At 38.5% G+C, this 22644-nt stretch overlaps 1 protein-coding gene across 1 annotated transcript; it reads right to left on the bottom strand.

Moving 5' to 3' along the window:
- Nucleotides 1-1293: 1293 nt before the first annotated feature.
- LOC127632426 (25-hydroxyvitamin D-1 alpha hydroxylase, mitochondrial) lies at nucleotides 1294-21841 on the bottom strand. The gene is made up of 9 exons (XM_052111011.1): nucleotides 21499-21841; nucleotides 19741-19931; nucleotides 18244-18440; nucleotides 13871-14071; nucleotides 9759-9922; nucleotides 8877-9043; nucleotides 4318-4399; nucleotides 4038-4235; nucleotides 1294-2337 (listed from the first exon to the last, which is right to left on the bottom strand). Exons 1-9 carry the CDS (start codon nucleotides 21706-21708, stop codon nucleotides 2224-2226), a joined length of 1524 nt encoding a protein of 507 aa, XP_051966971.1. The 5' UTR covers nucleotides 21709-21841; the 3' UTR covers nucleotides 1294-2223.
- Between the last annotated feature and the right edge of the window lie 803 nt (nucleotides 21842-22644).

The raw sequence follows: 22644 nt of genomic DNA, 5'->3' as shown, positions 1-22644 counted from the left end.
ACGCATTGTTGTTTCTAAAACAAGATCAATCAAACTGATTTATTTATTTTATTTTTAGATATTTTTACAGGAAAACAATATTTTAAATACGTAATCCCATTACATGTATTCCATTACTCCCCAACCCTGTATATATATATATATATATATATATATATATATATATATATATATACACAAACTGAAATTGAAAATTTCCAAAAGGGGTAATAAAGTGTCCAAGGGGGAATGGTGTTCACAGAGCGAGGGGTGGTGGCATCACTGGCGGCCTGTCTTCCCAGGCCCGCAGCAAACATGAGTGGAAGGCAGCATGACATCTAGCCAGTCAGTTGCGACGTGAGCAGTTCACCCCCGGCGACTAGTCATCGTGTCTGGGGGTCTGAGGAACGGGTCAGGCAGCACAAAATCTTGTCCAGCTTCGAACCATCCCAGCTCTGGTCCTGCGAGGATGCCAGTGTGTGTGCACATGGCGATTTGGAGCCAGCTCCCAGAGAAGAGGTTTTGTTCTTGTTTTAGTCCTCTAAAAACACCCAGCCATTTGTTAGTCATGTTGGATAATAGCATGTTAAATGCATAAATGTATATGTCAATGTTATAGACACCTGACAATAGAACAGACCTTCGTGAGTGTGCAGAGTTCTGACATAACCAACTGACATGCAGTTTGTGCCTCTTTACAACAAAGACATCTTTTTCTTTTTATTACAAATTCTTTTCTTGGATAATCAGAGGTTACATTAACTGACATTTTTTTGGTAAATTTAACAGAATTTTAAAAACATCATTCACACAATTCAAAATGCTTTCCATAATTTTATCAAATAAAAAATAGGCATCATGCCAATTGCGTTTCTCTACTTTGGGGGGCTAGCATAGCCTTAGCTACTGGGTTGGCATTTATGGACATTTTGGGAACTATGCCCTATGGAACCGAGGGAACTAAGCATACATTAATAGTGCCAGTGGAGCTAGCACAGCATTAGCCACTGGGTTGGTGCATATGGTCGCATGGAGGTTTATATGCTGCACAATGTATATGGTAGGCCTATAGTATGTGCAGCAGATGTGATATATCAGAGGCCTTGGGACATATGGTAGGATTTCTCGTGTAGGGTCATTGAATCTTATCTGCATGTTATGACCTGTAAAGAATGAATATCTTCATGGGAAGGCAAGAATGAGAGGAAATGGAAAGGATATGGTGTCCACCTGCAGGGGTTGGTAGGGAAATGTTCCTGACCACTGCCCCACCACTAGGAGATGTTAGGAAACATCTATGATTGGCTTCTGGCTGATCCAGCTGGAATGAAGGCACTGGCAAAAATGCCCAGCACATTCTGACAGCAATCTCTGCAACTGATTAGAAATCTTCCGACTGTCAATGAGGCTAACAGGGATTAGAAGTAAAGAAAAGGGGAGAAAATGTTTTAATGTGCCCCCTTGAAAATAGACCCAGAGTAGGATGAAAGATTGTGAAGTGTAGTCCAGTGGTATACTTAATTGGATATTGTTCATTAAATTGACTAGATCGCAAAATTGCATCATCTATTACCTTTTTTAATACACTGCAAGAGCAGAACAAAAATAAAGAACACACGACACAGCTTGGTAAGACCAAAATAGTTCTTGTTACAGAAGTTCTTATGATTTAAATATCACATTAAAAGTACCAAGAGTCACAATATTTCACTGGCAAGGTAACTGGGTGTTTGTTGCAATGATTTAACATTTTTAATTTTCAAACCAAATTCAACTTTGTGACCGAATTAATAAAAATAAACTCTCACTTGGTTGTCGTTAATGATTTATTACACTGTAGACTATGTTTGTCAAGTCCATGTTAAAAATTAAAATGTACAACCCAGTACGTCACAGTAGTGGAAAATTATTATTTGTAGTGTATCTTCCGGATATCGTAGGGATGATCTTAATGCATTACATCAATTTAACCAACTTTTTAGTTATTGTTTTGGTTGGTGTTGTTGGTATACAAGTATTGGACACAAAGCTTTTTTTGTGTAACAAGCACTTCATTTCTTTTCTCTTTTTTGCAGTCACATAGAGGCTTGTGTAAGTATAGACTGTCAGGTTGCAGTTTGGTAATTCAGGGGATGATGCGGTATCTCAGGTCCGCTTCATGCTGCTGGAGGGCCTGACGTTCACCTGGTTATCTGGATCTCCACATTAGAGAGGCAAGTTCTTAAACACTTCGTCCTGTGACGCTCAGCGCTCAATGAAACACACGTTGATTTCTCTCTCTGGAACCAATAGAGTTCTGGTCATTGGATGGACTGTATTGCTCTCTTCTGCAGGCTCCATGTTGAAGTGAATTAATATCTGTGAGAAAAAGACAGTGAATGTTTCTAAATTTAATCTATGAAATAGGTAAATGTGCAGATTTGAAGTGAACACCATGTCTTAACGAAGGGCAGCACGATAAATCAATAAGTTGCTCTGGGCATATCATATTATCACAAAATATTTACAGTATCCACCTTTTTCACAGGCAGCAAAATTACCCATTATGCTTGGCGCGTTCTTCCAATGCGGATGCAACAGTCTTCCACTTCACAACTTATTCCCATTACCAAGCACTATAATATCCCTAACAACAGTCATAAACAGAAGAACAGTCTGCGCTTAGTAAAATTTGTGTATACTTAGTTTACTTGGCACGCACCCTGTTTGTGTGTGTGAAAGAGGGACACAGACACAGCACACATCCAAGAATATGATTTCATTTGGTTTTCATATTGAAGTGCACAAAAAAAACAATTATTTAGGGAATCCAAAAAATCAGACCGGATGCTTTATTAAGGTCAAAAAAGAGGACAAGTCCATGAAAAGAGGGTATATGGTCATCATAGATTCCATTTAAAAACTTACAATTATGGCATTATTTCTGCATTAACAAGTGCCGCCGTCTAACGCACTCTGTCAACAACTTTGTCTCTACCTCATTCACATACACTCACAGCGCGACATATGAACCTCATAAAGATGATTAATAAAAACCCAACAACAATTGTTATCATTGTTATCTTCCAAAATGATGGATATAATCTGTCAAAGTTTAAAAAAATTGGCAAGTGACAGAATTAGTTTAATGCAACCTCTGATTATTACATCTGGTTTGACTCAGTGTTTCAGCATTGGCAGCTTTTGCGGGGGCTTATTGTTGTGACATTCATTTTACAGTACTTTTTAAGCCAGCTGTAGTTATTATAACACCCTATGATGGCGCATATTCATCCAAAGCCTCTGCTGCTCGCAATCACCAGTAACGTTAGTCTAGCTGATAACAACGGAAGCGGAAGTGTGGAGCATCCGAGAGGAAGTCTCTCACCATAATGGTGCCACCCATGGAGAAGTCAGGAAAAAGGTGGATAATAAATTGGTGATAAAAAAAAAATTATTGTCAGAGACATTAATTATGTAATTGTAAATATCAAGATGACTTTATTTGACCATTAATTTTCCTAGTGGCTGTGTCATTAGACTAGTTATAAACCTGATTGTGTTAAGCTGCTTAAGTGATTAAGAGAAAGAGGTGTAAGGAAAGCAGTGTAAGCATTTACATGACATTTCAGAATGCCGCTTTCTGTAGTAAAAAAAAAAAAAAAAAAAAAAGGGTCAATGCCTCACAACTCATGAGTATGAGAGTGTTTTAACAGAATCTATGATTTCAATTTCTGTAGCAAAAATGGTGTTAGAGTTAAGTTTCATTAATTTCCTGAATCAGTTCAAACTGTCCTTTTAAATGAATTAATTCAAAACTCTTATACAACAATTTGTTTGTGTCTTGATTATTTAAAAATAAATGTTTATTGTAGTTTACATACATGCTAGAACCGCTACTGGTTTTCATGGCAAAACAACACATAAATGTAGCAAATGGCATTGCAATTTCTTTTGAGAAAAGCAGCAGCAAATTAAGACATTATGGGACTCAATAACCAGGAAAAAGTGACAAGAAATTCCAAGTGAGTCTGATTAAAGCTTACAGGCAGTATAGATCACAGTGACTTTTCACGTACCCTAGAAAGCGCTAGGTAGACCTCCAATTCAGCGATGCGTCTGCCAATGCAGCTGCGTTTGCCCACTCCAAAGGGTAAAGAGGAATAAGGGTGGCTCCGCTCACAGCGGCTCAACCAGCGCTGAGGTATAAATGCATCCGGGTCATGGAATTGTTTTGAATCACGGGAGGTGGCATAGTGACATAGGGTGATTAGAGTCTGTGAAGAATAAACAACCTAACTGTTAAACACAGTCAAAATGTGGACTTATAAGTTACAAATGCTAATAAATATTACATACATTTCTAGGAATCAGGTATCCACCAACTATAATATCTTTGTTGATGATGACTCGAGCATTTGCTGGAATTACAGGATACAGCCTGGAAAATATGACGTTATTAACGCATCAAAACAAACAATTATGGGGGAAATTGCAGCCATTTTTATTTGCATGTGCTACCCGTTTTGTTTTTGCACCCGATTCAGTAAAATAATTATGCAAATTAGATGGCGCAAACCCACCCCAAAAATTTGTGCCGAATGCAATTTGCATGTCACAATTTCCCATCTTGCAGGTCAGTTCTGAGCACTGGGTTGTGGAGTATGCAGCAAACATACTGAAAAACTTCACTGTGACTGTACAGCATTACTCCACCACTATGATTCAGACACCTGTATCATCTCTTTAATTTACTGAAAGTGTGCTTGACTGCATCACGAATCATCTTGGTTACTGACGTAACCTCCATTCCTTGATGGAGGGAATGAGACGTTGTGTCGATGAGTTGACACTAGGGGTCGCTCCTGTGGAGCCCAGACATCTCTGATCTTAAGAAAAGGCCGCCCTGGGCGACAAGCAGACAGAGTGCAGGATCTGTGGCTCCGCCTGGGCAGGATGTGTTGCATGGCCTCTGTCTGCTTCCTCACCGTTGAGAACTGTCGGGCGAAGTCTCCAATGGTGTCGCCAAACAGCCCAACCTGGGAGATGGGGCCGTCAAGGAAATGCACCTTGCCAGCCTCTCGCGACTCGACCAGGTTGAGCCAGAGGTGGCGTTCCTGGACCACTAGGGTGGACATCGCCTGCCCGAGAGCCCGCGCCGTGACCTTCGTTGCCCGGAGGGCGAAGTTGGTCGCCGAGCGCAGCTCCTGCATTAGTCCCGGGTCAGGACTACCTTGTGTAGTTCTCGGAGTGCCTTGGCTTGGTGCACCTGCAGGAGTGCCATGGCATGCAAGGCGGAGGCAGCGTGCCCAGCGGCGCTGTAGGCCTTAGCCATCAGGGACGACGTCAGCCTACAGGCCCTGGACGGGAGCCTCGGGCGGTTCCGCCAGGTGGCGACACTTTGTGGGCATAAGTGCACCCCAACCGCTTGATCCACCTGGGGAATCGCCGAGTAGCCCGTCGCTGCCCCGCCATCGAGGGTAGCGAAAGCGGAGGAGCTCACGGACCGCGTGCGGGCAGTAAAAGGTGTCTGCCACGAGTGGCTCACCCTCTTACGAAGGCGAGCCGCGACTGCAACGTAGCCATGGTCATATTCTCGCAGTGAGGACATGACCCATCCACGAACGCTGACTCAGCGTGGGTGGCACCCAGACACGAGAGGCAGCAATCGTGGCCATCAGACGGGGAGAGGTATCGACTGCAACCAGGAAATGCACACAAACAGAAAGACATCTTGAAAGACACTTTCTGTTTGCGCCACTCTTTTAGAGAAATTAAACTCTTTTATGTGCTTATATATTATATTATATATATATATATATATATATATATATATATATATATACACACACACATACATACAGTGGGTACGGAAAGTATTCAGACCCCCTTAAATTTTTCACTCTTTGTTATATTGCAGCCATTTGCTAAAATCATTTATGTTCAGTTTTTTTCCTCATTATTGTACACACAGCACCCCATATTGACAGAAAAACACAGAATTGTTGACATTTTTGCACATTTATTAAAAAAGAAAAAAGAAAATATCACATGGTCCTAAGTATTCAGACCCTTTGCTGTGACACTCATATATTTAACTCAGGTGCTGTCCATTACTTCTGATCATCCTTGAGATGGTTCTACACCTTCAATTGAGTCCAGCTGTGTTTGATTATACTGATTGGACTTGATTAAGAAAGCCACACACCTGTCTATATAAGACCTTACAGCTCACAGTGCATGTCAGAGCAAATGAGAATCATGAGGTCAAAAGGAACTGCCTGAAGAGCTCAGAGACAGAATTGTGGCAAGGCACAGATCTGGCCAAGGTTACAAAAAAAATTCTGCTGCCCTTAAGGTTCATAAGAGCACAGTGGCCTCCATAATCCTTAAATGAAAGACGTTTGGGACGACCAGAACTCTTCCTAGAGCTGGCCGTCCGGCCAAACTGAGCTATCGGGGGAGAAGAGCCTTGGTGAGAGAGGTAAAGAAGAACCCAAAGATCACTGTGGCTGAGCTCCAGAGATGCAGTCGGGAGATGGGAGAAAGTTGTAGTAAGTCAACCATCACTGCAGCCATCCACCAGTCGGGGCTTTATGGCAGAGTGGCCCGACGGAAGCCTCTCCTCAGTGCAAGACACATGAAAGCCCGCATGGAGTTTGCTAAAAAACACCTGAAGGACTCCAAGATGGTGATAAATAAGATTCTCTGGTCTGATGAGACCAAGATAGAACTTTTGGCCTTAATTCTAAGCAGTATGTGTGGAGAAAACCAGGCACTGCTCATCACCTGTCCAATACAGTCTCAACAGTGAAGCATGGTGGTGGCAGCATCATGCTGTGGGGGTGTTTTTCAGCTGCAGGGACAGGACGACTGGTTGCAATCGAGGGAAAGATGAATGCGGCCAAGTACAGGGATATCCTGGACGAAAACCTTCTCCAGAGTGCTCTGGACCTCAGACTGGGCCGAAGGTTCACCTTCCAACAAGACAATGACCCTACGCACACCGCTAAAATAACGAAGGAGTGGCTTCACAACAACTCCATGACTGTTCTTGAATGGCCCAGCCAGAGCCCTGACTTAAACCCAATTGAGCATCTCTGGAGAGACCTGAAAATGGCTGTCCACCAACGTTTACCATCCAACCTGACAGAACTGGAGAGGATCTGCAAGGAGGAATGGCAGAGGATACCCAAATCCAGATGTGAAAAACTTGTTGCATCTTTCCCAAAAAGACTCATGGCTGTATTAGATCAAAAGGGTGCTTCTACTAAATACTGACCAAAGGGTCTGAATACTTAGGACCATGTGATATTTCAGTTTTTCTTTTTTATAAATGTGCAAAAATGTCAACAATTCTGTGTTTTTCTGTCAATATGGGGTGCTGTGTGTACAATAATGAGGAAAAAAAATGAACTTAAATGATTTTAGCAAATGGCTGCAATATAACAAACATTGAAAAATTTAAGGGGGTCTGAATACTTTCCGTACCCACTGTATATATTATATATAGAGTGAAGTTTTTCTGCTGCTGCTGAAGCACCCAAGGGTGTTTGCTCAGCACAACTGTGGTGTGTGAGGGGGAGAACTGCTGGAAAGCGCCGTAGATCCAACAGCGTAGAGAGATGAATGGAGGCAGCAGAGGAATTCAGCTCTGTGAACTTGCTCGCTCGGCTCAGAAGAAGATATCTGATGTGCGTTTGCAGCGTCACTCCTTTTATACCCGTGTGTCTGGGAGAGTGGCATGCAAATTCCACACCATTGGCCTTTTCTCAAGGTCAGAGATGTCTGGGCTCCGCAGGAGCGACCCCTAGTGTCAACTCATCGACACAACGTCGAGTGAGTGACAGATAGTGAACTGGATATATGTCCAGTTGTAACATTCTTCTCCATCATTTGATGAATAACTGCTGCATAATCAATATAAAATGTACACAAAAATCTCCTTTAAATAAAAATGTGTGTACTGCTTTCCAAAGGCAGTAGAAGCGCATGTTAATTTGCCAGGCAAGTAGCTCTCTTGTAAATAAAGGTTGGATTACAATACACATCTTTTAAAATCAGAGCAGATTTAAAAATATTAGGCATTTTACCGACTTTGAAAATCACTAAAGACAAAAACTGGCCATCACACTCCAAATGAATGGGGATCACACACTACCTGACCCGATCATAAACATTTCTTGAGCTTCGTTGCCCTGCGCACATGATTTTCATTGGCTGCTCTCGTATGACTTGAGATTTAAGTTATGGAGCATTTCCTCTTTAGGTTTGGACAGTGAATAAAAAAATTACGTTTGATATCCTCAGACTAAATGGATTTATAGTTGGAAGGGAAGAAAAGTCAGCATCCATCATCACACACACACACACACTACATTATTTTCTCTGACTCAGACTCTCAAAATCTGCAGACTGGAGACGACGAGCCATGATTAGCGCAGACAAACACCTGGGTGCAATTAGTATCTACCATTATTTGCACAAGGGTTGGGGTGCAAATAATATCTGCCACTATATGCGTGAATAGCATATATCTTAATTTGCACAGGGGTGCAAATAGCATCTGCCTTAATTTTAAATTATTGGCGCTCATTACTGAGATCATTTTTATACTTTTTCTAAATAATATCACATTTGTTGTGATCAATCACATTATTTTAGAAAGAAGAGTAGAGTAGTTTGCTGCAACTTTCTTAACATTTTCGCTAAGGCTGATTACGATACCAGAAGCCTGTAATCGTCCCGAGATATGTACCGGAAATATGTAGGTGCCATGCAGAGTCAATTCACCACAGAGTCAATTCTCTTTACTGCAACCTTCCTCTTGTGTTAGATATACCTCCTCAAAAAACAAAAACAAAAAACACATAAATGAGCTTTAATATAAAAAAATGTGAAAAGTGCACTTATTGTACCTGAGGATTTCTTTCACAACAGCTTTCATTAGAGGCATAGCTCCAACATCAGAAGCGTTTGGGATATTACGGCCCTGCAGTATCCTCAAAACCTCATCACGTAATGCATTCTGGATCCGCGGATGCCGAGACAGCTCATACAGTGACCACGACAACGTGCTGGAGATCTAAATCAGGGAACGAAAAACATACATATACATTAATATTAGTATATCTATCTATCTATATCTAATATATATATATATATATATTCACACACACACACACACACACACACACACACACACACACACACACACACACATACAACCAGTCAAAAGTTGACACAACAACCAATATTCTTTTTATTGTTACCATTTTAGAATATATTCATTCATAATTAAGTCAACAGAACTATGAAATAACACAAAAAGTGAGAAATTTGTAGTGATCACAAAAGTTATACTGTTAACATTCTTTTCATTCTATAAAGCAACTTCATGAGGTGTTTCATCCTGAGATGCCTTTTAAAACAGTATTGAAGGAGTTCACATGTATGCTGGACACTTGAATGCTTTTTCTTCACTGTCTGGTCAAACTCACCCTTAAAATATAAAACTGTAGTTTTGTAAATACATTTAAATGTATTTGTCTTCATCTACAAACCTTCATATCAAAAGGTTTTTAAGATCATAAGAAACAGAAATTCAGTCATGTGTGTCCAAACTTTTGGCTGGTACTGTATAAAAATTTTAGTATTTTCTTTTAATTAAAGACTAAACAATTTCACTATATAAACTCCCAATGATGCAGCAACTATCAAAATGATTTTAAATTTGTGTTTATCACAAATGTTAAAACACAATTATAACGCATGTGAGGTGCATGGAGATGAATCTGTACCGTGTCAACACCAGCGAGAAGCAGCTCAGTCACGTTGCTGTACACAGATTTCAAAGGCATTCCTGCCTGTGACAGGAAGAAGGTGAGGTAGTGTCCCTCTAACTGCTCTCCTCGCGTAACTCGCTGTGCTTCCTCCTCTAGACGCTTGTCAATGTGCCCTTTAGCTGTGAGAACACAAATACTTTCAAAATCTCCATCATCAATAAGCCTGAACATAACATATTATGCCTTTGATTAGCATGCTCTCAAAACACATTAGGGGTTTGGTGGTTCAAATTTGTCATTCTACATGCTAGTGTATTCCTAAACACTGAAATCAATTCACTGTTAGCAGATATAGGCTACATATTTAAAATGTACAGACTTTCTCTTCCAAGAACTAACCAAAGATATTGATGTGTCATCTTGTACTACACAGATTTTTGTCTAATAAATGATGTCTAGAATGAGATTGTACCTCCCTCTGCATTCATTTAGCACATCGTAGTTCGCGGCTGTGACATAAACTAAAGTCTATTGGCTAATTACAAGAATTGTAATTGCAAATGATACTTATAATTATTTAAGAACTCCTAAATTACATGAACGCCTACATTATTCTATTTAGCATGACATTTTACAAAAAAAAATTACTAACTTAAAACAATGCATTCAATAATCATATGTATTTTGGTACTTTAATGAACTCTGGGGGTCTTGAGAAATCTTGTTCAGCCAGAGTTGTGTCGTAAAGCTAGATGTGATGTCGTACTGTGAAAATCTATTCAGAAGGTAGATGTTTGTGCCTTACATAGTCTGATTTTGTGAAAATGTTTTCAAAATATAAGCACAAAGCATGTGTAATTTATGAACAATTGAAACAGCATGGGAGAATAGATAAGTGTGTAGAAAGGGACATAAAGAATGCTGTGACTTATTGAAGGAAAGTTCCGTTACCCTATATGTTACCCTAATTTTGGCCTACTGTAACTTTGCCTTTCAAGGGCACAGAGAGGTCTTATGATAGACAAACTTTCTCATCATCACTGTGATCCAGTCCTGAAATAGCTTATCATGAAGCCTCAGGGGTCTTTTAAATAATTGAGCCCTGCTGTCCAGAATGATTTAATATACATTTTTGTTCAGAGTGTGAAAACTGACAAACATACATTTTAGTTCAGAGTGTGAAAACTGACATTCAAACTGAATTGAGTGATGCTCCTTTTTTATTGTAATCATGGACACCACTCAAGACATTTCTAAACAAGACCAACAAAGCCAGGTCTTCAGATGTGACTGCCAACTATGACAGCAACAACAATGGAACAAATGAGGTGTTTTTAGGATTTGAGGAAGTAGCAGATGCATCAGGTCTTGAACTAGAGAAGAAAGTCTTGCTAGTATTGATTTAAGAAGGCACTGTGGACAATGTTATAACGGCGCAGCCAATATGAGTGAAATTGAGGTAATTATCAATAACTGTTAAGAACATAACAGAAATAAATTAATTTTATAACAATACAGAGACACTATACTTTCTTTGGTCATAGTATAAAGAAATGGGCGATGTTGAATGGTGTGATCTCGTCACAATTACTCTGAAGCGTTTGTGCCCTACACGGTGGTCATCAAGACACGATTCCCTCATTGCTCTCCAATATCGTTAAACAGTCATCATGAAAGCCTTGACCAAAATAATAATTTTGAGAAGGCAAATGAACATAAAGAAGTGACAGGATTGAAGAAACAGATGAAAAAGTTTAGCTTTATTCTTCTGGTTGTACTGCAAACAAAAGTGTTGGAAAGTGTAAATGCATTTTCAAAGTTGTTCCAAGCAAAAGATGGAGACATGTAAAAATCAGTTGGTATGCTTAAGAATGCAGCCAATGTCTTGACTGAATACAGAGGAGATTTTAACAGAGTTAAAGACACAGCCTGTATCATTTTAAAGAGATTGGGTGTCAAAAGCACTTTTGAGGTGACTTGGGGAAAAAAAAGCACCACTTTGATGATCTTTGCGAGGACGAGAGGCTTTTCTGATGGTGATAGCTATTTCCGTGTCAACGTATTTAATGCCAGCCTTGACATAGTCATCAATCAACATAAGGAGGGTGTACACTATCCGATTTATAATAGTCCTTAACGATTGTTGCTTGTCAGACTGTATGATATGAACGCATTGATATCGCCATGGCACACTATGCGACGTTATGTCAGACTGCACGATATACATCGTAGCCGACTGTGGTCCCAATCATCCCGATCAGTGAACATGACTCAAGTTACGGGAGTGTTGTGGAATAAAAGTGAAACCGCAAAATTTGCCCACCACGGAGGAGCATTTTGTTTCTCTCTCTGAAAGTCAGGACAACAGCATTTCCATTGCTCCAATATCACACCATCACGAGCACAGGCTAACATTTACAAGAAAGATGGATTTTGTCAAATAGGCCTATAATAAGACAGCTTGATCACAAGTACAGAAAATTACAGATGTTGGAAATGAACGTGAGTGTGGGAGGTACCCTAATAGGGAGGTACCCTAATAATGAGCTACCACAAGCAAATATTCATTGTGGAAATAAAAAACTTGTGGCATGAAAAATGACAAATGTTTACAGATGTTTAAAGTAAATTTATTAAAAGTAAAATAGTAATTAAAATAACATTGTAAATAAAATGCATGATAAATGTAAAGAACAAAATGAGAAAATGCAATAATTTATTTATTTTAGTTTTGTAAGCTCGAATTATTTTCTGAATTAAATAAATATTTCATATTGCTGACGTGTTACACATTTCTCAAAGTATTTTCTGCTTATTTATTTTTAGTAAAACTTTTTATATAAAATGAAAAGAAGAAAAAAAACTTTGAAAGTGCTTGAGTAGAGTGAAAACTGGGCACAAATGTTGCTATGGTGGTGCAAACACAGAGCAGGTTTCTTTCAAAGTGAATTAGAGTCTGAGAGAGGAGCGGAATATCTCATCTTGCCATCCTAATAGCAGTCACACATATTTCAGACACTGCCCTAATTTCGTCAGAGGCTGAAGATCATTGCAAAGGATATTAATCAGCCATCTGTGGACATATCACACTGAAAGATGTAAGATTGCTGATTTTGCCCTGTGAAAAGAGAAATCTTTTAGGATTCCCAAAATTTGTCTCAGATGGCAGAATCGGGGCCAATCGTGATACAGTGTGCAACAGCCTTTAATCAAAGATTAAGAGGCATGCCAGAAACCGCTGTTCAGTTGAAAAACTGTTTCAGTGTTTATATCCAAGGGTACTGGAAAATGCAGATGATGAGCTTCACCACTATGCAAACTACTTGGTAGATCACTTTGGCAGGAAAATATCTTCCAGTTTTCCAGGCCAACTACTTAGATTCAGAACATGTTTCAAGGCAGAGATTTGTAAAGCATTCAACTGTAAAGGATCTCGCCAAAATGTTGGTAGTTGACAACAGCTCTGTGGCAGCATTGTTCAGTGAAATGTGCACTGTAATGTTTCTTTTCTTGACTCTGCCTGTTACAGTTGCGAGAAAAGAACATAAATTTGCCAAACAGAAATTCATCAAGTCCTACCTTAGGAGCAGTATGGGGCAGGAGAATCTTAATGGTTTAAATAAGAATGTAAGACCTAGGATTTTGGATTAGGGGCCATCATTGATGATTTTGCTGAATGCAAGACACGTCACATGAACTTTACTTAAATGAGTAGCTTACATTTAGCTGTAAATTCTTTGAGCACATATTAATAATGTTGAGTAAATAAACATGTTATATATGTGGCAAGTTCAATCTTTGTTTGTGTTGGCCAATTAGGAAGTTTGTGCACTTTGTTAGTTTAGATGGTGGGGGGGAGGGGGGTGTCAATTGTTTTTGCACTGGGGCCCATAAAATCCTAGCTATGCCACTGCACCCATTTGTAGTTTCATTTTACTCTCTGTAACTGTACAGTGATTCAGCAATAGAGAGAATTTGAATACTCTTAAAAATTACATTTTATATTTATATTTTTTTGAATTGTTGCAAAAAAATTTATTACATGACTTTCGATCTGTGGGCGGCAAACCATATTAATTTTTTTAATGGAAACCATTTCACCCTTGCAACATATTGCACATACTCACCAAACTGGAACATGTAGTCCCAGCAATGGCAGAATTTGTTCCAGGGTTTGGGGACGAGTCTGTGCAGCCAAGCAGGCATAGCCATAGTGAGCAGAGTCATGACAAACATAGTGTTGATCGACTGGATAAAACATTCTGTTTCCATGGGAATAACTGGTTCCAGGCAGCCAATCCTGGACTCAAACAGCACAGACGAAATCCCTTGTAAGAAAAAAGAATGCATCTCACATTGGTTCTCACATACTGAAAAGCATATTTAATATTTTTTGTTCATTAGGAAGACAGAAAACGCGACATGAGTTGGAGGGGAGTGGTGTTAAACGTTATCCTCCACTTTGAGTGCCTTTTCGCCATCTCCATTTCTTGACAGTCCAGTTTCAGGGCCTTGCACGATCAATTTCCATTGGTTGCTCACTCTATTATCTTAGATTTAAGTCAAGGATCACCAAATACTACGATATTTCCTAGATAATTGGCTGTAAAATCTAAAATACGTTTGATATACTCTGAATAGATGGAATCACTTCACTATTGGTCCAATTTTATGACATTTATGACAACTTCTCAAGTAATGTTACAACTTCTCATTCAGGGAAATTACCATAGCTAATTTACTGGTATTTTCAAAACATGGTGTGATCTCACACATGATCTCAAAAAAGAAACATTTCTTTGGAAAAAAGTTTCTGGAAAATGCTGTATATGTGAAAGTAACAAATATAAATCCTTACTCCTTGCACTGCATGCCACATGTTTAGCTTCATTCGTTAGCAATGAGGGATTTACATGTGATAAATGTAAGGAATAAGATAGGATTTATGGAGAAGATTATTGAGTTAGAGCCATGCATCAGGAGACTAGTGGAGGTCAGTGAGAAAGAGAAGCCATATATATTGTATCAGATGTGGCCAGTACAGCGAGGAAATTTACTCTCTTGTAGTGCCACTCATGAGTGCCATGTACACTCTTCGGTTCTGGCAGTAGAGCCCCGTCAGCAGGGTGATTGGGTAACAACCAGGCGGTATAGCCTCTGGTCCCTCCCTGCTTATCATGGTGAAGAGACATATTGTAGGCTTAAATGGGATGAATACTTTAGTTTAAATGAGTCTGCTCAACCAGGTTATTGTCTTAATCGTGGAGGTGTTGCTAAAATATACAATGGTGTTTTCGGTGTTACTCAGACTATGGCTAATGGCTAATATATATACACCGATCTTAAATCTACCGATCTCCCATTTAGTCTAAAATACTATAAAAAGTAGTATCCTCCAAACGGTTTATTTTTTTTACAGAGAAACGGTATCTGTAAAGAATTTTTGTCAGAATATAGGCCCCATCATCTCCTACAAAAATGAACTGCAGTAAAATTTCAGTCTGATTGCAGTCTGTGCAGTAAAACTGCAGTCTGATTGCATTATCACTGTGTGGCAGGGTGGAGGGCGGGGCCGGGTTGTGATTATACACACCCGGTCCCTTATCAGGCTAATTAAGCCTCTGAGAGGAATAAAGGCTGATGGCAGATGGTGGTTCGAGGAGAGAGAGATAGTTTATGGACATGTCGTCATGAGCGTGTTTGTGTCTTTAAGTTTATCATTAACCCTCTGGGGTCGACGGACGCACCAGCACGTCCTGCTGGATATTTTCGTCATTACAGCAGAAACAACTTCAAATACTCCGTCATTTTTGGGTATACAGATAAGTGTAAGATATCATTAGAGACTATAAAGGGTCTACTTTTATTTGTGTACACTCACAATAACAACAAAATCTTGTGCTTTTGTAAAATAAAGAAAATAAAAAGGGTGAGCTTTCAGCAGTCTCTGGGTTCACGAGCATATTTCAGAAACACGTCACAAAAATGAACTGAAACTCTGTGAATACTTATCACTCAAACATGAAACATATGTCTAAAGAAAGCTTAAGATTTCTACTTTTAAATAAAACAATTCAAATTTAAAACAAATATTCTCCTGCAATGCAATCTGATTGAAACAAAGCGATGTACAGTTTTTATTGGCTGAGCTCATTACAGCTAATGTGATCACACCCACCAGTAGAGCGCACCATTCATACACTAATGTGCTGAGACAATCAACGCAAATGTACACGCCCCCGACGGTGAGGTTTAATGTAAACACAACACAACTCAACTTTTCTGCGTGTTTGTAGCGATACGCATGCGATGAAAATTCTGGATATTATGGAAGAGTTAAAATTTTCCTTAGAAGAAGACTCCTGCTTTATCTTCTGTACAATTGGCATTGTCATGGATTTAGTTGTTAGCATATGGTCATTGTTTGTTTTGCGTTTATGCACAAAGGTTTTTTTATTTTTGTAGTTTGTACAACTCTTCATTGGGACCACTCTTATGGGCCTTTGAGCAAATCTTGGATTCACGAGTAACACCTTGGACTACTGCTTGCATTGCTGCTTGCATTACTGCTTGCATAACTGCTTGGATTACTTTCAAGTCATTTTTTCCTCTTTTTGTTTTCACTATTTTGTCATGAAAAAGACAGGGCAACTGCTATTCGTGCAAGTGTGTTAATTTGGACACTGTATTCCTTCAGTTTTCTATTCTGTAGTAAACTGTGGTCATTTGGACACAGTATTCCTGCAGTTTTCTATACTGCAGTACAAGTGTGGTAATTTGGATGCAGTATTCCTGCAGTGTCCAGTAAACAATTTACCACAATTGTACTGCAGTATAGAAAGTTAAACAACTGCAGTTACAAATGACTTGCTCTTATCATCAAACCTTTACTTCAACTGAGAAATATATTTTTTATCTCTAATAATGTTTTCCTTGTATCTGGATTAGCCGTGCATGTATACTGTAAGTATTTATAGATAGTTGTAAAAAACAGTTTTCATTCTGAGAATGCGACATCCACAAAGGCAATTAGGCAAATAAATGTGTGATGCAGCAGTTTCCTTCAGGATCAAAGCACATGTTTAATTTTTTTGGGCAACATGAGGTGTAGTTTCAAAGATTTACTGTGATAGTCCCATGAAAAAATTATCAGAACAAAATTAACTGGTTATAACCGGTTACCAGCATTTAAAAATAACAATTGGAAATCACACGTTTCTGCTTTTCGGTTACATTCTGCAAAAAAAAAAAACATTTAGTTCCTTGAACCGTTTTAGTCCCTGTCAAAATCCATGGAATTAGTATTAATTTTTTTGTCGAAATGTTCAGCTTTACATTTCCTTGAGACCTGATTACATTTCTAAATTTTCTAAGTTAGCAGTGTGCATCAATGATATCAATGACTGGATGGCTAGAAAATACAATATGATCAATTCTTACAAATCAGAGGTAGTAATTACTGGACCAAAAACGTCAAAAATTAAGATGCTATAAGATCTAAAAAAAAATCCATAAAAGTAGATTATTTTCCTATTTGGCTCCTAAACTATAGAATAGCCTTCTTAGCATTGTTCGGGCCTCAGACACAATCTATTAGTTTGAGTCTATACTAAAGACTCAGCTCTTTAGCCAGGAAAAAAACTAATTTATCCCTAAACCCATAACTATTCAGGTCTGCCAGAACTGGAAACACTTCTCATACTCTATAACTCTGCTTTAAAGTCAATGGTATTTACACTAATATTGTTCTATTTGTTCCCTTGTCTCATCCTCAGGATACATACCCAGAGGTTACAAGAGCCTGCCAGATCCAGCTCTGGTACAGCCCCATGTCCCACCCCCACATTTAGGTTTCGCTGAATGATGACCACTAACTGCAGGCTGTGCCAATCAGACAGATCATCAATTGATGATCACTGTCTGCATCTCTTCAAACTATTACGTTAGACTCTATAGAGTATGAGCTGTTGCAAACTCTGACAGTACAACAAGGGATACTTCACTGTCCACCACCTGCACCTCGGACATGGGTTGGACTTCATCTGAAATGAACTGCCACAAGCTTCCAGCCAGACTGTGAGGCACACCTTACTGATCTCTGCTTTCATAATCTTGTTTGAAGAATGGACTACACTTTCTTAAAATGGAATACATAGATATTACTGTACATTAATACAAACTAAAGCCTTCATCAGCCAAATATGAAGGACACTGCTTTTGCTTGCACTTCTGCAGTCAATTTGGGATGGACTTTAAAGACACTTAATCATTAATCTTGCAGTTCATATAAAATCCTTTAGTTTTAAATATTGCCCACTCACATAAAACAATAATGTTCCATAGACAACTAATATTGGCATTATATAATTTCCCTTACATAGAACATCAAGCTCTTTAATCTCAAAAGATCAAGGTTAATTTGATTCCTTATGATGGTGGGATTTATTTAAAGAGGAGTATCCATCTGCTCTTACACAGTTTATTCAGGGGAGTGATTTACCTTCCAGACCGAAGCAGTAAAACTCAGCGGCGATGTCAGTGATGAGGCCGCTGCCGTTTTCTCGCTTGCGTAGCTTCAGTTTGTTAATGAGGTCAGTCACTACAGCATTTAGTGTGCCGTCATATGCTTCCACAGCTTTTGGTCGTAACATGTGTTTCGCTAGCAGACTCCGAACGTTCTGCCATTCCTCGCCCTCACTGAGAAGCAATGAGAAAAGTTGGGTTTAGAATAAGCATAAAAGGAGACAACTAGCTACTAGTAATACAATAATATATTGGCCAAATAGATTAACTGGTGTAAATTTGGCCATTTCGAGATTACCAATTTGCCAATAACTTTGCCAAGTGTTCATTTAAAATCTACCAACATTTTTGTTAATGCATAGATGTCTCTGATAATGAGGTATTCATGCATGACTAAACACAAACTTCTTGAATTCCAAGGGCTGCCATCAATGTCATTGTTAAATTATGATGACAAACCACTGGCATTTTATTTGACTATCTTACCAAATAAAAGACTTTGCTCAACATTACAAGAAAAATAGAAATAAGAAAGTTCATAGTTCACGACTGTTCATCTTAAAAAGGACAGCATACAAGTAGTCGATTACATATCTTTGTGTGAGGAATACCAAAATGTAAGTAGTCATGCACTGATTATTATTCCTATTATTCACCTTTAAGCTAAAGCTCAAATCTTATTTGTATCCTCATCAGATAAAACAAATGCACCTTCTGAGTGTATTGTGACAGATTTGGCATAACAGACAGCTATTGGAATGGAGAATGAGATTTGAGAGCTGCAGCAGAGGGGGAGGTTTTTGGTAAATATCAATGTCTAAGGTCTAATAATAGTCAGTTTATTACACAGATCTATCATACAGCCAACAGTTTCTTTATATGCTTGCCTGATGCCATTTTGGGCCTTACAGATAACAACATGAAGTAAAATATTTGTGTATGTTTATATTGCAAGATTATGACATACAGGTTTTACATTAAATGCTGCTTCCATTCTACATTGTGCTCATAAACAGTTGTGAATGGTGACTGAGGCAAAATTTTTCCCCTTTAACTTTCCACAGAAGAAAGTAATATTGTCACCTTCCTAAAATAATGTCCTAAGTCATTTTTTTTTTTTTTTTTTGCCTAAATTATCTCCTCATACAGTTTTTGGTACAGTTTGTGTTTTCTGAAAAATATGAAAAAATGACTTGGGACATTATTTTAGGAAGGTGATGATAGGGTTTGGAACAACATGATGGTATAGGTGCATAAATTATTATATAATTTGTAATTTTGATGAAGTATCATTTTATGCATTGACTTCAATGCTGCTAGATTCATAAAACACCTTAAACATACACGGGTCAAGCCTTTTACTTTCTATTTATAGGAATTAAGTGACAGGTGATGATGAATTTTAGTTTTGGGTAAATTAACCCTTATATTAATTAAATTAAGAAAAGCTTTATGATTCAGCTGTTGTACCCACGCAGTAAGGAGACCGTATCCATGCCCACGAAGTTGCCGGTAGTCTTTCCAGGACGACAGGTCTGATCGCATGGGGTGCTGGCCCTCCTGTCTTAGCACCTGCTCTATCAGCTCCGGTTCGGCCACATGAACAGTCATGATGGGTCCAAAGCTCGCTTTCCACATGGGCCCATACTGCCTCCTTCCCTCCAGCTTCAAACATATAATTTCCTTGCTTACTTTTGCCCACATGTACACCATTAAAGTGATAGTTCACAAAAAATACAAATCCTGCCATCGTTTACTCACCCTGATGACTTACTTCTGTGGAGCACAAAGGGTGAATTAGTGAAGAATTTGTTCTAGTGAAGAAATAATGAGGAGGACTGGAGGGGTCAAGCTCCAAAATGCACCATAAAATCATCATAAAACTATTCCATACAGCATATTATTTGTATTATTAAGTCTTTACTGGTATAAAAGTCGCTATTCAATAATATATTCACCTCCAAAGAGCTGTTAACCCCTGTGACTAGATTATCACTCGAGAACCAGATCAATCTGATTCATGAACAAGTCATTTAGACCATTTTTGTGAACGGTGCGATTAATTTATTAGATTTGACAATTAATTGAAAACATTTAACTCATCAGAACAATTTGTTTGCATCCTCCAGGCTGGCCAAATTGATGCCCGAAGCAGAGTTTGTGATGGTACTGGCGTCTTCTCCCATAAATGCACAAAGGAGAGCTAAGGTTCTCAAAGAATAACGACCCAAATATGACACTGGTGCTCATACAAAGCTATTGTATGGCTTCAGAAGACTTGGAAAATGGAAAATATAACATGATGAAGATGGACCACTTTTATTATACTTTTATTGTCTTGAGTTTGACAGACCAAGTCCCCTCTTCATTGTATGGAAAAGAACAACCACAAAACAAATCTTATAAAATTCACCTTTGTGTCCAATAAAAGAGATAAAATCAGACAGCTTTGGAACAACTTAAGGGTGAGTAATTGATGACAGAATTAAAATTTTTATGTGAACTGTCACTTCACGCATGAATTTAAAAGTGCACGATATATCAGGATTATGCTTTTTGAGGAAACTTAAAAGAGCAAGTAAAATAGGATTCCATTTGGCCAAAAGTGTGTGTGTGTTAAAGTACAAATAAATACATAAAAATGACAAAAGTGCTCTAAATAACTTGTTTAGGTTCTACTGTATTGGGGTGATCAGACAGAAAACAATCCATGTAAAAAAAATTATATGAATATATTGTACATGTATTTTGCAGAGTTGCTTGCACTTTCAGAATATTAATTAGGAAATATACTAAATAGTCACATGTAGGCTAATTTGACAAATGACAATCATAATCGGAACCAATAGGAATCCTGTAAGAATAAAATAAGATGCTACTGAATAAACTGAACTTCTGAAAAAATACAATTAAGAATATTAATTTCAGTTTATCCAGAAGGGTTTGTTTGGAATATTAGGCTTATATATATATTAGGCTTATATATATATATATATATATATATATATAGGATAATATTAGTTATATTATAAATTAAATTAGAAGGGGTTAACAATACTACGATCTGTCCTCCAGTTGGACATCCACTTTATGTGCTGTAAACTTGTAGGCCAACAACAGCAATAAAATAATTAGACAAAATAAATATATATATTCCATATTTTCCTTTAATGTCAAAATCAGCAGCCCAGCATCTTTGTCTTCATGACAGCATAAAGTTAATTGTGCGCACCTGCAGTTGATGAAGACGCGACAGGCCCTGTTTGAAGAAGAGATCCCAAATGAAGCCCGCGGCTGAAGGTCCAGGCATCTGATCCAGCGTCTTAACCTGCTGAGATGTAGACACGGATATAATGTCAGTCCATCTCTCTACAAACCTGAGCAGAGGAGACGCGCTCCTCACGGACATCTTCAGTGCCTGAGGCAGCATCCTGAAATTCATCTCACACTCATACGCCGGTACTCTATTTATTTGTCACGAGCGCTGCGTTTCCGCGCGCACACCTTTCTCCAGCTCAGCCAATGGCGGGAAGAGTGCCTGGATGCTCCGCCCACTGATATTATGGTGTAGGTGGCCAGAATTATGCAAATCAGAGTCCAAAAGTTGATAAACTTTTCAATAATGAGATATGCAAATCTTTATCTGAGATGATAAATAAATAGAGAATGTACACTTCTTAAAAAAAAATAAAAAAATAAAAAACAGTGATTCTGCAGACTAAAATCTTTTAGCACTCTTTTGAAACCTTGAATAAATCAATACATTGATGTGTCCTGTTGTAACTGGTTACATGCTAAAACTTGAGAGTTGTTTATCATTAAACTTGCACTGACATGCCTGTTTCTCATCTGAGATAATGCAGAAACTGCTTATCCCACAAAAGCACCATATTCATACAACTCCACATCAATTTGATAAATACAGTGCCCCCAAAATGATTCAGAGTTTTTCTCCCAGAAATAACTTAATCTTTCTGAACAACTTTCCCAAAGACAAAGCATATCAAGGGGATGTTTTGTGGATTTATAAAGTCAGTTCCCCTCAAGTTCACAAAGGTATCCTAGGAGGTGCAAAAGTGCGACATAAAGTGACAAAATATGGCCCAAATATTTGAAAAGTGGGCTAAAAAAAGGCAATTTTAGTGAATTCCTCAGAATTTTCAAATCTGTTATATAATTTCTGACATTGCCTGAGGATCCCATATCACCTATTCAAATGAGAATCTATATACTTATTCGGGCTTAGATTTCTCTTATAGTCATACATTTAATTTGAGGTCACCATGGGCAACTGATCTAATTCCAGTAAAAATGGCTGATGCGCAGCATGCCATGTGTGCGAAATGAAGTAATATCAACAGTACTGAGAATCCAGAGT

Source organism: Xyrauchen texanus, chromosome 39 (genome assembly GCF_025860055.1).
Source record: "Xyrauchen texanus isolate HMW12.3.18 chromosome 39, RBS_HiC_50CHRs, whole genome shotgun sequence".
NCBI lineage: Eukaryota > Metazoa > Chordata > Actinopteri > Cypriniformes > Catostomidae > Xyrauchen > Xyrauchen texanus.
The sequence above is the reverse complement of the archived record's forward strand: the minus strand, read 5'-3'. Positions and strand labels throughout refer to the sequence as shown.

Excerpts from the sequence above, each read along its gene's own strand:
- LOC127632426 (XM_052111011.1), bottom strand. The coding sequence starts at position 21,708 with ATGAATTTCAGGATGCTGCCTCAGGCACTGAAGATGTCCGTGAGGAGC. Across the intron at positions 18,441-19,740 it reads GGATACGGTCTCCTTACTGC|TGAGGGCGAGGAATGGCAGA; the intron begins GTGGGTACAACA and ends ATTGCTTCTCAG. Across the intron at positions 9,923-13,870 it reads GGACTACATGTTCCAGTTTG|CTAAAGGGCACATTGACAAG; the intron begins GTGAGTATGTGC and ends GTGTTCTCACAG.